This window comes from Diadema antillarum, unplaced genomic scaffold (genome assembly GCF_040938485.1).
Source record: "Diadema antillarum isolate AM-2024a unplaced genomic scaffold, OU_Dant_1.0 seq00000962_RagTag, whole genome shotgun sequence".
Classification (NCBI taxonomy): domain Eukaryota; kingdom Metazoa; phylum Echinodermata; class Echinoidea; order Diadematoida; family Diadematidae; genus Diadema; species Diadema antillarum.
In genome coordinates this window covers 1,176,421-1,191,038 of record NW_027271809.1, presented here as the reverse complement: position 1 = coordinate 1,191,038, position 14,618 = coordinate 1,176,421, and the positions used below count along the sequence as shown (strand labels likewise).

General features: G+C 38.5%; 1 protein-coding gene across 1 annotated transcript in view; it reads left to right on the top strand.

Annotated features, from left to right (window-relative positions):
- The window catches only part of LOC139741900 (protein unc-13 homolog B-like), a 187,627-nt gene that overhangs the window by 105,875 nt on the left and 67,134 nt on the right, over positions 1-14,618 (top strand). The window contains exon 5 of the mRNA XM_071652473.1: positions 13,645-13,758. Within this exon, the coding sequence (XP_071508574.1) occupies positions 13,645-13,758 (114 nt within the window). The remainder of the gene's footprint in view (positions 1-13,644; positions 13,759-14,618) is intronic.

The window sequence follows — 14,618 nt, the reverse complement described above, 5'->3', positions numbered from 1 at the left end:
CAATCAGCAGTAAGCATTTGTTCGGTAAGACATGAACTTTATTTCATGCGTTGTTCAAGTGTTTATTAGTCCATTTTGTGAGCCTGTGTTTGGTAAGACATGAACTTTATTTCATGCGTTATTCAAGTGTTTATTAGTCCATTTTTGTGAGCCTGTGTGAGTTGGCATTTCTTCAAAGTCTGATATTGCCATGAGTGAGATATGCAGAGGAATAAGACAAGATACATGTTAGTGTGATAAGTTCTCTCTCATTAATGATCAAACCTTATAATATTGATTTACTGAATGACAGTGTGCGTCCACCAAACAGAAAGATGGGATGTCCTTTACAGAAATAATTTCCTTCTCAGAATCATGGAATGAAATATATTTTTGAAGCTATTCATGTTTTTTTTTCTATTACTTGATTGAAGCATGCCTGTCTAAGCTGTCTTATAGAAAATAGAAACAAGTTTTAGACTCTCTGTGAAAAGAAAAGGGATGCTTAAAGAGTAAAGAGACGACATGTACAAAACAAATCTCTAACCATTTTCACAAAATTCCATCTGCAAATTTGTGAATTTTATGCAGACTTCCCAGCCATTCTAAATTTGGAGGAAAGAATCTGAATTTTGACCATTCCCAGCTCTTGTTTTGATAGGAGTTTTCCTATTTTTCTTGATAATTTTACTACACACTTCTATGGGAACTGCTCTTTCTGCCCTACTTTTGAGGTAGATCATCCCTGTTATTCAGTTAGAAAGGTTGGGAGGTCTGTTTTTGTCAAAATGCATCCTGCTAATCTAAGTGGGCCTTATATAGTTTGGAGTGTGGCTTGTTATAGGTGAAAGGGTTCATTCACATCATTAACACTTACTTTTTGAATGATGCCCATGGCACTTGCCCTTCAGATTGAGATCAAGAAACTAATTTGTACTGAAATGAGTATATGCTATGACCTACAGATAAAGCTCCTCAGGGCATAACATGGAGTTGATATCCCTCAGTGCGAAATTACCACATGATTGCGCAGATCAGTAGATGAATTTAGTTTTGTATTTTTCTAGTGATTTGGCCAAGCTTGCTGAATATATCAGCAATATAATCGCTACGGTTGCACTGGTTTGATTTTTTAAAGCAGTTTACATCGGTGGCTCAGTTCTAAGGGATGATTTTGAGATGATTCCAATGGATTTTTTAGTATTCTTGTGAGATTGGCTTGTGTACGTGTGTGTGGGTGTAGTGTGGGTGTGGGTAGATTTTTTTCTCTTTTTCTATATATTTTTTGTATATTTTTGTTTGTGTGTTGTGGGTTTGTCTGTAGCTGTGTGTCTGTGTGTTTTCATATGTGTGTGTGTGTGTGTGTGTGTCTGTGTCTGTGTCTATGTCTGTGTGTGTGTGTGTGTGTGGAGACAGTTATATAGGGTACGTTAACCTTGTGTGTGATCAAGGACGGGACTCAGGTGACTGAGTTGTAGGTCATCCACACTAACAGCATCCCACGCAGATAAAAACAACATCATTAGTGGCTTTATGTCTCTGGAGCATGACTACAGAATGTCCGTGGACTCTCGGGATACTGAGTCTGTTCATTCATTTGGGGGAAATAGCAAAGATGTTCCGTTAATCATTCTGCGAACACTGTGATTGCTCTAGAAAGTCTTTATTTGACAGTCCAAGTAACAAGCATACTTTTGTTTCTACGTCACATGGGGGAAAGCATCTGTGGAGTTTTATCAGTGTGAGAATGAGGGTAAATATCTTACATTTTTATGCAAAGGAGGTAGAGAAACTTTTAAACATGAGATGAAAAAAATGCAAATTTATAAAGGCAAATATAAAAAGTATGACAAATTCATCCCTCAAAAAATAAATAAGCAAATGTATATTGATAACTATTGTCACAAGAAAATGGTAAAGTATGTATAGAAAACTGCAAGTTATATAATAAATGAGATGACACCAGAAAACTGCAAGAAAAATGATCGTGTAGATTGTTTGGCAAATCAAATTGTATTGCAGTGAGAATGTTGGTGAGGACACTGCATCATACGTGTATGTCTCACATATCCGTTCGTAGCTCCACTCTCAAACTACCAGTATTTATGAATGCTGCCCTCTTAGTCGGTCCATGGCAAGTCACATAGGAGACTGCCATTTCTTTCTTGTTTGGATTTCTTCCTGATGGGCGGGGGATGTAATCTCATTTTTGTAATTCAATAAGCTTGGAGAACTTTTTCATTATCTATCGTGAATATAAATGAAGTCGGCTTTAGTCACAGCTTAGATGATTCTTTCACTTATACTTTGCATTACAATGTCATCAGGGTCTTTGTGTATTCAAATTCATGACCATCTATAATTCTGGTCCAGATAACCAGCAGTGTTGAGAGCACTTCTATAATGGGTTTCTTCTAATCCTGTATCTGAGCCCACTCCCCCCACCCCCCCCCCCCCACACACACTCACGAATGCACACACTTTTGGCTCTTTATAATAAAACAAGAGAAGCCCATTTCTTATGACATTTCTGCCCCAAGATTCTTCCTGTCGAACTAAAGAAAACATTCTGCTGCCCCTGTTTGTTGCTAGGTCAGGAAAGCCGTAGACAAGCTTAGTGGTCAGCTTTCTCAATACAGCATGTACAGATATCGCCGGCAAAGGGAATAGCCACAGATTTTAACAAGTAAGCATCAAACTCGTCTTGGGAAGAGTTTGTACATCAGGGGAAATATTGCCATAATGTATGCACACTGCATGTCAGGAGCATGGTTTGAGTTGGAGGTATGTACAAAATTACCATAAAGTGCTACTTCTCGGATCAGCAATCAATCTCCATTTTTGTATGGACTTTCTGATACTGTAAAAAGTGGATATTTTTGCGCGACCGACTTTTCACGCTCGGCTAAGTAAGATAGGTTTTGCATGTTTTCAATTCCACGGCATGAAGACATCAACTACTGGAACATATAGCAAGCAAAAATATTTGCGTACTTTTATTTTTGCACTAGGTTTTGGTTGCACAAAATGTTATGCAAACATTTCAACACGGCAAAATTTTACAGTAATTAGGACTACTGTCACAACAGCATTTTCACATGCAGATGGGATACTTGAGAATGTGGCCAAGTGACTTGATGGTCAGAGAGATGCAGTCAAATATAAAATATGGCTTGAGCAAGGCACCTAATACCTTAAAGCTTTATTATGGGGAGGGCGATATTTAACCTTTCCAATCCAAAGTCCACCCTCTCTGTGTTCTAGCTCTCTTTGTCTGTCTCTCTCTCTTTCCAACATTGTCTTTTCACACACACACACACACACACATATATATATACATATACATATACAGCTGTGTATGTATACATATATATATATATATATATATATACATATATTATAAATACATATATACATATATAAATATACATATACATATATTATAAATACATATATACATATATAAATATACATATACATATATGTATGTATATTCATATAGTTCACATTCTCTCTCTTGCGATACAAAACACATAATGTAATATATATACCCTTTCTCTCTCTGTTTGTCTACCTTTTTGTGTATATACCTATGATATCCCTATCTCTCACCCTCTCTCTGTTGCTCGCTGTGCATCAGGCATATACATGCGTGCTCATATACATCTTTGCATGTATACATATTTAGTCTCTCTCTCTCTCTCTCTATCGTACTCTGAAGGCAGTCCACCCAGATACCTATTAAGTGCTAATAGCTGCACAAATGTCACCTCTACCTGGCATGCATGTGCCCTAATTGCACCAGTTTGTGTTCGAACGGAGACAAGAGTTGATGATGATGATGATGATGGCGATGATGCTCGCCCGATAATTGAGAAGTAATTCCGTCCTGGTTTATTTGCATTCCGACTTCCTCTCGCGGGGGGGCATCTCGCGCATGCGGAAGGACGGATTATACGTGCTTCAAGGGAAAAATCACGCACTCGCTGCTCAAGAGGGAATTTTTGTATGTCTAAGTATACAAGTATTTTGGTACGTGCATGTGTATGTTTGTGTTGTGTGTATTTATGCTCAATCATTTTGTATCATTGAGTATGATTATTTCTGTCATTAAGGTCTTTGGTATGGCACACGTCCATGCTAGCTGACTTATTGGACATGTAGCAAAGTTGCATCCTTTATTCTGACACCCAATAATGTGAAATATACACTATACATCAAACTATAGAGATCAAGGAGTTATCAGCATGATAGACAGGGCAAAGTCTGAATCAGAGACTATCCAGTGTATTTTACTAATGCTATTGCAATCAAGCTGTGTTCATTTCATGCTCTCTTACTAGCATGATAGGCAAGGCAAAGTCTGAATCAGAGACTATCCAATGTATGTAACTAAAATGTTTTTTGCAAATGAGCTGTGTTCATTTCGTGCTCTCTTGCTAGCATGATAGGCAAGGCAAAGTCTGAATCACAGACTATCCAATGTCTGAATCAGAGACTACCCAATGTATGTAACCAGTGTTATTGCAAACAAGCTGTGTTCATTTCATGCTCTCTTACTAGCATGATAGGCAAGGCAAAGTCTGAATCAGAGACTACACAATGTATGTACATGTAACTAATGTTATTGCAAACAAGCTGTGTTCATTTAATGCTCACACACTCCACATTGATTTTCTTCATTTAAGTACATATCGCTGTCAGAAATAGATTTCTCTGTGGCATAGAAAGAGTGTAGGAGATGATCTCTAGAAACATAAAAAGAGTATGATAAAAAGATTTGCTTTACAGTACTGTTTGCAGCTAATGAGATTCTTTGTTTTATTATCCATCATTATGCAAATTTTATTGGGATGCCTGATGTACATTTCACCTTTTTTAAATGATGCTCGACTTTGCTTCAGGAGTTTGACTTATCATCACATTACTTTAAAGTGGAACAAATCACATATTAACCTATTGAGACAGACTGATTTTGCTACAACACGCATTTCCCATAGACACCTGCCTGAGTATACTCGGGACTCGTCCTCAATGGATTGATGTAAAGCTAAGAAACTACAAACTTTCAAAAAAAATCGTTCTCACACACACAAAATTTGACTAAGAAAGTTGGAATTTTTTCAGACTTAATAGAGCATATGATATGGAGAATGAAATACTCCAGGAAAGTTAATTCCTGCGCTACCAAGCTTATTCCTAGAGTAGTGTTTTTGTTGTTAAATATGTCTGTGTACACCTAATTCAATGAATCTTCATCACTTTATGATATCCTTAGAGTATTACTTTTGTACGGCACACAAGGGGTTAAAAGAAATAATGCCATAGCACACAAAAAAAATGGATTTTCTGTCTTTACATTAATTTTTTTTTAGGAACATCAAAACCATATTCTGGTGAATATCATTCTAGTGAGTGTGAGGTGATGAGATAGTGGTTTCCAATTTATTGTCAGTATTCCTTCTAACGTATTCAATATTTACTGCAAATGCCTCTCTTTTTGCCTTTATATAAAGATAGAAAGCCACATTTCAGTTTCGGCAAGCCTTTCATCAGAAATGTTGTTTTGCATGTCTTTGGGGGGTTATACATGAGCATAAGAAGCACTGGTTTTAAATTTGCAGATCAGAATCATATTAAAAATGCTACCAAAAGAGAAAATAAGAGAATTAAGATACATTTAACAAAGAAGAGGGTAGGAGACCATGGAAGAGAATCCTAAAGTGAAATGTCATCCAGACATTGTGTGCCATCTACTTAGTGGATAGTGGACCTGGTGGGATATTGGCACAGTTGGAATTATACATGTAGGCATCCACACTTTAATTCATAATTTTAATTTTTACAAGTTCTAAATGATTTCTGTATTTGCAAGTGTTGTTCATTCCTGCATGCATTTAGAGAAGTGACTGCTGTGCATATGTGGAAGGAAGAGAGAAAAACATTCATATTTATATGAGCTTAAGCTAAGTTTTGGTTGTTCTAGGGAATGGTAGGGAAAAGCCAAAGTTTTAAAAAAAAAAATATCGTGGATGAAGCCTATGACTTTTAAAATTTCTGATGTACTGACTGGAGCATGCAGACGTGAACAAAAAATGAATGTTGTTCTAAAACAGAACCAGTGGATATGCTGCAAAGATTCCAGACCGGGGCTGATAAATCATTCACCATGAAACAAAAGGAATTGCATTTGACACAGTCTCCAGGGGGCAGAGATTTTTTTCTTTTTTCACTCAAAGAGGCTTTTTTCAGACAGAGCGAGAACTGGTTTAGGAAATTGGCAGGTAAGGCGGATTAATTTCCGTCAGGGATGCGGCAGCAAATCTGTTTCATACGCCAGTGAGCCCTGTATTCTGTTGTGATTCCGCGGAGAGAGGCGGCAATGGGGAGAGAGAGTGAGAAAAGGGGACTAGGCCTAACCAAAAATTGCGAGAGAGAAAAAAAAATCACGGCAAGGAAAGGCTTAATCGTCGGGATGTGTGGGAGGTTTCAGTATGTGATGCGTGAGGGGAATCTCCCACTAATGAGCGTCCGGGTGAAACATACTCCTGAAAGACCCTAGGTACTCAAGATGCGATTAAGTGGTGACTCCCTGTCTGCCTGCCTGCCTGCCTGCCTGCCTGCCACGGGAGGAGTCAAGTGCGGGGGGTAAACGGGGGCGGTCAAGGCCAAGGGAACCGCACAACCTGTTTGTTTAACCCATGTTATTAAGATTGGGGTAACGAAATCAGCGTCTTTCCACTGTGCTTCACACACGTCCCCTCCAGATGCTAGATGATTTTGTCAGGGTTTATCACGTCTATAAAAACCAATCCTCACTGCAGCAGTTGATGATGATGACACAACTCTACGCTTTTACTGAGTCTTCTTCTTCTTAATTACAGATCTCTGTCTTCCTTACTTCCTATTGAGGTATAATTTTTGTAGATAGATCATTACGTTGTTGTTTCATTTTGTACGTAAAGCACATTCATATTCCCCTTGGTAATGAAATGCACGCTACGATTATTTGTTAATATTCTTATTATTCCCAACATGATGATGTTGTTGATGAGAATAATAATATTAGTAATGATAATGATAATAGTAACTAATATTATAAAAGTACTGATAATGACAATAATTGTATTGATAATGATGCAAACAATAATGTCAGAATAAAACTACAATGATCATTTTTTATTATCCTTACAGTCATCCTCGTAATCTTTATTACAACATCTAAAGAAGATTTGTGTTTTTTAATTTAAGGCATAGCAGTTCTACCTATGATAACAGATGGCGTGAGGTATGATTTATTGCACATGATATTTGATGTCCTATCTGTCAATAATTGCAGAAGATTGTGTTCAGTTTTTCTCTGAATATGTGCATTTAATATGATTAGAAAGGTAATACTGCAAGAGAAGAGTGGACGGATATATGATACATGAACTTCAAAATTGATGATGCAATAAGGCATCTCCAAAGAGGGGGGGGGGTGGGGAAGAGAGGTTGCCATTTCAAAACTTTTATTTCAATTTTTGAACAAATTTGTGTATGAAAATTGATAAATGAAATTTCATTGAATTTGAGAGTCAGCACCATTGGGTTTGGGGAATCTAGTCAACCTCTAAGAATTGCTTGTTAGTTCTGAGGGATGATATACGGTAGAATTCTTCTGATATGGTGCTGGTAATTATGAAATCATTTAGTATGTTGCCATGGCAACAATGTTTATAAACTTGACTGTGCCAGAGATGATGTAATAGTTTTACAGACATCATCTGTCATGTTACTCCAATGTTAGTGTGTGAGTCAGCTCTGCAGTTAATCCTTTAACCTCAACCTATCATCTGTTACACTCATCAGTGAGCATACGTGTGCCCATGCTCCGGTAGGAAGATTGATCTACCCACCCCCCCCCCCCCCCCCCACCACCCCACCCCCCGCCCACCCATTGAAAAGTCAACAAAGGATACAATGGCTCTCTCTTTCTTTAATGCCTTGTAATTCTGATGTTAAGTCAGTGTATCATTTTAGCCAAATTTTCATAATATCTATATATCTCTTACAAACTGTGGTACATGGAGACCTGCATCCCCCCCCCCACCATCCCCCCATGCCAAACGACTCGTCACCCACACCATGCAACACCCCGCCATCGTCGCATGCAACAATGCGTCCAAAGCTTGGTATCACAGCTCACTGCACCCCTACTCATAAGCCTCCAAACCCAACCAAGCATCTTAATCCCACCCCAGCCACCGGTTGGGTGCCCTTAATTACCAACTCTGTTGGCGGCCAGGAGAGTCATGGCAGATGATGAAACAAAAAAGGTTTAGATTGTGATGGGATAGAGGAAAAAAAAAGTGGGAAGAGAGAGAATAAAACCCTGTTTCAAGGTATGAACTTGCCGACACATTCTCATTAACCTCAAACGTACACATTGGGTGAAGTTCATTTGTTCGGCTTAACAGGGAGAGAGTAGTGAGCACGGTGCCAGTCGGATGTTTCCACTGCGGAGTGAGAGATCTCCAAGCATAAGGAAGATATCCTCATCTTTATACTTGCATATTATGGTATGTGACGTGTCGGTCTCATTGTGTGTGACCATTTTTTAAAACACTGTCCTGTGTACATTGAGCGATTTTCTTCGCTCGTGATGCGTGTGATTCTGGATGGTGCATTTTGATCATGGAAAGAATTAGATTGTATAGAGTGTGATGGTGAGAGAGCAAAGGGAAAAGTAGCTTGTTGTATCTCGCAAACAGAAAGAAATGCTATTGTATGTTGATCGTGACTCTTGTCAGACATGTTTGACAGACTTTATTACAACTGTCTGTGTTGACACAGCTACCATTTGGATTATTGAGTTTACTCTTTTACTCACAAAGGGATGAACTATAAATATTCACTTTCATCATCAAAGGTTTTGGCCTGTGCCTCTACAATGTAGTAGAACAGGAGGCATTATTATTTGATGGTTACTTGTTTAAGGAAAAACAATGTTCTTTTAAAAGAATGAAATTTGAAATTTATATGTCAATTTAACATATCATGACAGAAGTTTTCATTGATTTGGCTGTTGGCAAACATCTGTTGATAATCTCCTTAATCTATGTCTCGCATATTGCTTGCCTTACAGAAATTTATATTTTAAAGTTGGAAAATGGTGGTATTGCTGAAAAGAAAAAAAGAAACAACAACAACAAAACTTCAATATTTGTGTTAAAGCGGGTAAGCAGAACAGACTCCATTGACAGATTATTTTTCTTGATCATTTGTGTTGATAAAAAAATGATAAAAATCATAATAAAAGTATAAGTACCCTTGAAGCAACCACTTCGCTCTCTGACTCCCTGGCATCATGACTTTATGCTGCCCATTCTGTAGAAAGCTGTAAGATGAAAAAAAAATGAAAATGAAAAACACGTCTGAAGAAGAGATAAGGGAGAGAAAATGTAACACAGGCAATGCATTAGCATCAATTATCACTGTAGGAGCTGATGTTGGAGCGACCATGAATGCAGATTTCGGGGACTGCCGACATGATGTGTTGACTCGGGGAATTACGACAAAAGGGTAGAAGTGGCCTATCATTACATACCCCACCCCCCATCTCATTCTCAAAATGCTGTTTGAACAAGCCGAGTTCTGGCATGCTGATGTATGCATGTATGCTTTTTAAATCTGGCAGTATTAGTTGATGAATTAAAGGCTATGCTGATCAAAGATAAGTTTTTAGCTTTTTCGTCAGTCAGAGCAAATTAGCTAAGTGTTGTGTGTGAAATGGCAGAGACGTATGCAACATGAGTTAACGAGGTATCCAGGTTTTTGGGTGTCCCGATTTTTTTTTTAAACACTTGTTTGTTTCAAATGTCATTTCGGCACACGCTGTAAGTCATTGGCCTGGTGGAGTACCGTTATCATCATTCGCGTCGTTGGTTTGTCCCCAACATACACTAACGGTTTACTACATGGATTTTTGTCCATTGTGTGTTGACAATGGAATACACCTGCTCTCATTTGTTTCAAGGATACCTACATGCCTGTTTTTGGAGCTTTCGCATACCCCTCTTGAAGTATATCTTATTTTCCCCTCATGTCGCTCGGTAAACACTTGACGGATAAATTTGGTTGAGGTATGTATCCCTGCTTGCACATATTTATTTATTTATTTATTCGCGTGGATGTCATAGCCATCAGTATGAATCAAACTATACAAAGTCGATCTCAGCATTCATCAGGTATGGTGGATTAAGAATTAACCACGATGGCAGCAGCACACTGCAGCAGGAAGTTTGTCATGCAGTGCATTGTTGGTAAAGATTACCAAATCACAAAAACCTGGTAATAGGAGCAGTACTGGTTCTTTGTGCATCTGACATATTTCTGCAACAACAAAATAGATACTTTGTTACCCTTTGCAACATGTTTTAAACATACATGTATTTCTCTGCTCTCTATTCATCATCACCATAAAGTAGGATTTGCTGTAATATCCTTCATTGTCATATTTCCTCTATTTCTTTGAGTTTATAAAAGAAATCAAGTTGCCTAAAAGCACAGATGGGACCACAAAGGAGTTAGTGCAGGGAGCAGTCATGCAAAATTAAGTACAGATTTCCCTTATAAAGAACAGGATCACAGCAATCAAATTTGATTGACGGTTAGAAAATCAAAATGGCCATTACTATGGGCAGTGAATCTTTGTTTTGTTCTGTATATGACAAAGTCATTGTAACAATTATAATGAATAATTATAATCATAATGAAGATAATTATAGGAGATCATTCATTGATACAAGAAAACTAGTGAGCGAGTGAAGAAATCATGTCCATTGGGGATTGTTTTACCAATATAATAGTTTACCATCTACCTTAGATAACCTGCAATCCAGCAGTCATATGGTTTACAGAAACTGGATTGGTTCTAAAAAAAAAAAATTGTTTTGTTTTGAATGGAGAGCTAGTTAAATTGCATTTTTTTCATGTGTTCATTCATATGTTTGAATGTGTGTGTGTGTGTGTGTGTGTGTGTGTATCTGAAAAGAAAACTCTAAACTAGATTGTTTAGTTCAAATATTCCAATTACTACAGTGCTTCGCTGACAGTATGCAACAGTAGCAAGACTTAGTTGTACAGGTGGTTTTTTTTTTTGCTCTGTAGGTATTTCTTCTTACACTTGTGTGTGTGTGTGTCTGTCTGTCTGTCTGTCTGGTGGGCAAATCACATGTTGAAGATGAATAACCACATGGCATCTAGGTCACTGCAGGAAAAGAAAAGAAAAAGGAAGGCCAATGTAGAGGGGTGGGCGTAGCTTCCGGTCTGTTGAAGACAATGGTACGTTAAGTGGAGCGGAAGCATGGGTTTGTCCCTGGTCAAGCCGCCCAGATGGGGTCCCATTTCACCACCCTTTCCTCTCCTTTCGCACTCTGCTGGCTTTGTGACGTCGCTAGACCCCATTTGCTGGCCGCAGCACCGTGACATGGCGACCCTTTGTACCGGGGGGAGCGAGAGTTTTAAAGGTATAGAGTGTGCATGTCTCTTACTCAGCAAGTCCTTAAAAAGTCTACTATTTAAAACAAAAACAAAGGATCAGCTACAATGGGAAATGGTATTTGAAAGGCACAGGACTGTTGAGTTAAGCTTAGAGTCAGAATGCTTGACCATGAGAAACATGAGTATATTAATATTTTGTGCAAATATCTTTGTTCCATTCACCTGTGACGATGGAACGGGTTTGATGTCTGCAAGTACTTAGACATAAAGGTTACTCTCTTTATACTGCTGGTATAATGAACCTCTATTTTGAGGCTGCAAGCAGTGTATTTCTGTGTAAGACTTTTGTTCTATAGTCTCAAACAGTCAACCTACAACCCATAAATGACTTCAGTGGAATTTTTTATCATGCATATCTGTCTTTACCTATCTCCCCATCTGAATGTCTGTCTATCTATTCATCTATCTACCTGTATATCTCTTGTCCCATCTAGCTGTCGATCTTTTTATGGCATCTAATGATCTACAGTATCATGTTATATCTATCAATTCTATCAAAGTATTTTCTCACTGTGACCAATAGACTTGTCTAAGGTTGCCTGACCTATCAATTGAATGTATTTCACCTGGGATAGACAAATGAGTGTTGGGAGTTACAAGAGCTAGCTCCAGTGACCAGGTCGCTGGTTTCTTTGGTTGCTTGTTGGATACCGGTGTACCAGAAAGGATCATCAATGAAAAGATACAAGGATACATCTTGGATATTACATGCATGCCCATATATATGTTAGATACAACCATATGGAGGATTAGTATTTGTGATGGGTTACTCCTCTTACAGTATTCATTAGAATATGTACTTTCTGTACAGGCCATTACTATGTGTATGTAGCACATTTCATTCAAACAATTCACCGTGCTTGCCGTGTGTTTTTGTCACAACCTTATCTTTGAGTGGCATGGACTGCTTTTGGCATGTAGTTTTATCACCGTAGTCACTTATTCCTGTGGACCCTGCATGCATAGATTACGTCCCGTTTGAAGACACACGTTTGAAATTTTGCCACCTTCATTATGCATGGGCAGTGAAAACTTTATTAGCAGCGTGAAGATGTGCTGGAATCGTTTCCTCCTCACGAGTGGTGCCTGGTTGATTTTCCCCACTGGTGTTGATCTGCATGCTGTTAGTTTGTCACCAGATGTATTCACCTTCCATACATGTTCCTCAGAACTATAATCACATTTTCTATGCTTGGTATAAAAGGGAATGTGTGGGGTATAAAAGGGAATGTGTGGTGTACATTCCATCTCACACACTTGAAATGTTGATTATTTTTGTATCAGTGATCAACACACTTGAAATGGTGATCACTGATCAGAGGGGAGGTCACATCTCTCCGACCTTTCCCATGATACATTAGATATGTGAAAAGGAGTTATGAGATATGTAATGGGAGCTCATTCCGAGGGTGATGATGTATTAAATGTTTGGACACCAAAGTAATCTTGTTTCTGTCAAAGTGTGTCATGCACTTTTCATGATCTAGATATATGTTATATCTTCTCAAGCCTGTTCACTCTGGTGTAGGTTCCGTTGAGTCAATATGATATTCCTTAGTTGTGCTGTCAGTACCAATTATGAACAAAGATGTTGATGATGTTGATTGTTAAGAGTGATTATGGTGATAACATATCTGATGATGATGATGATGATGTAGATAATGATGGTGATGATGATGATTAAGGCAATGGTTGTCATGGTAATAGTGGTGCTGGTGGTGATGATTGCGATGAAGGCAATGTTGGTAGTGGTTGTTGCTGTAGTGACAATGATGATGCTGATGCTGATGATGATGATGATGATGATGATGATGATGATGATGATGATGATGATGACAGCAGTGGAGGTGGATGGTGATGGTAGTGGTCGTGATGATGGTGATGATGATGATGATGATAATGATAGTGTGGGGGTGGTAGTAAGTGACGTTGGTGGTGATGGAGACGACAAGGTATAAGCATGATGTTGCGTGATGATGTTGATTGTGGTATTCACATACAAATCATTGGACACTGTTGGTGTCTGTCATATCAGGCCTCTCAAAGGGTCGGAAACAGTTACCAATCTAAAGACCAAGAAAAGCAACATACAAAACACACCTTGTTTGTGTTCATTGACAGAACAAGAAGAGTCGGTGGCATATGAGCGCAAGCTGCGCATGATTCAGGACTTCATTCACCATGATTCCGGAGCGTCTGGGCAGCCGCCTCCAGCTCAACTCATTCCCGCACAGTGTAAGTTTTTCTGAATGGTCCTACTCCTTTCCTTCCATGTTGCTTCTTGTTTGAAACCCCCCCCCCCCCACTCCAAGTGCCACACCGCATGATGACCAGCAAGATACATACAGTTTCATCAAATGAAAAGGGACTGGCCGGTGAACACTGTTTATCAACGGGTCAGTTACCAGAATTTCCCTCAGATCCAGTGATGGTCTTCAGAACTTGGGTCAGTTGCCCGCATCTGCTCCACACATTTTGGAGTAGCATTATGGTAATGTTGTTATTGGTATTTGAATCAAGAATACGGCAACTATCCATGTCAAAGAAGGCACACAATCAGCAACGTGCTCTTGGCATGGGAAAGCTTAGTGCAGGACGTAGCATGAATTATTTTTCTATTCTATTTACTTGTGACTAGTCAACACGTTACTGAGATGAAGTGATAAGAACCATTAAAATCGCAAATCGTACAAACGAAAACAATTCTTCTGAAAACAAGATAAGTTTTGTATTTATTTTGAAATGAAAGTTTGATGACCTAACAACCATTTGCCAAAATTTGAAAGCTTAACGAACCGCAGTATGTTTGAATGCTTGCAATCCTCTATACTTGAGCACAGCTGAATTTTGAAATTGACTACCATAATATTGTATTGAACTGGTGAACAGCTTTTTGCCATTTTCATACTAGGTTGTTCTGATCACACTGAGCGGCAAATGTTTGCAAACATGGCAAATTGTAGGTTTTGTCAGGGTTTGTAAACAGTTACAATCAAATTCGTAACCAGTTTTCATTGTCGCAAAGTTTGTATCGTCACAAAGAAATTCTGAACACATTCAAAATTTTCTTTGCAACAAGAAAGACTGTTTGGTAC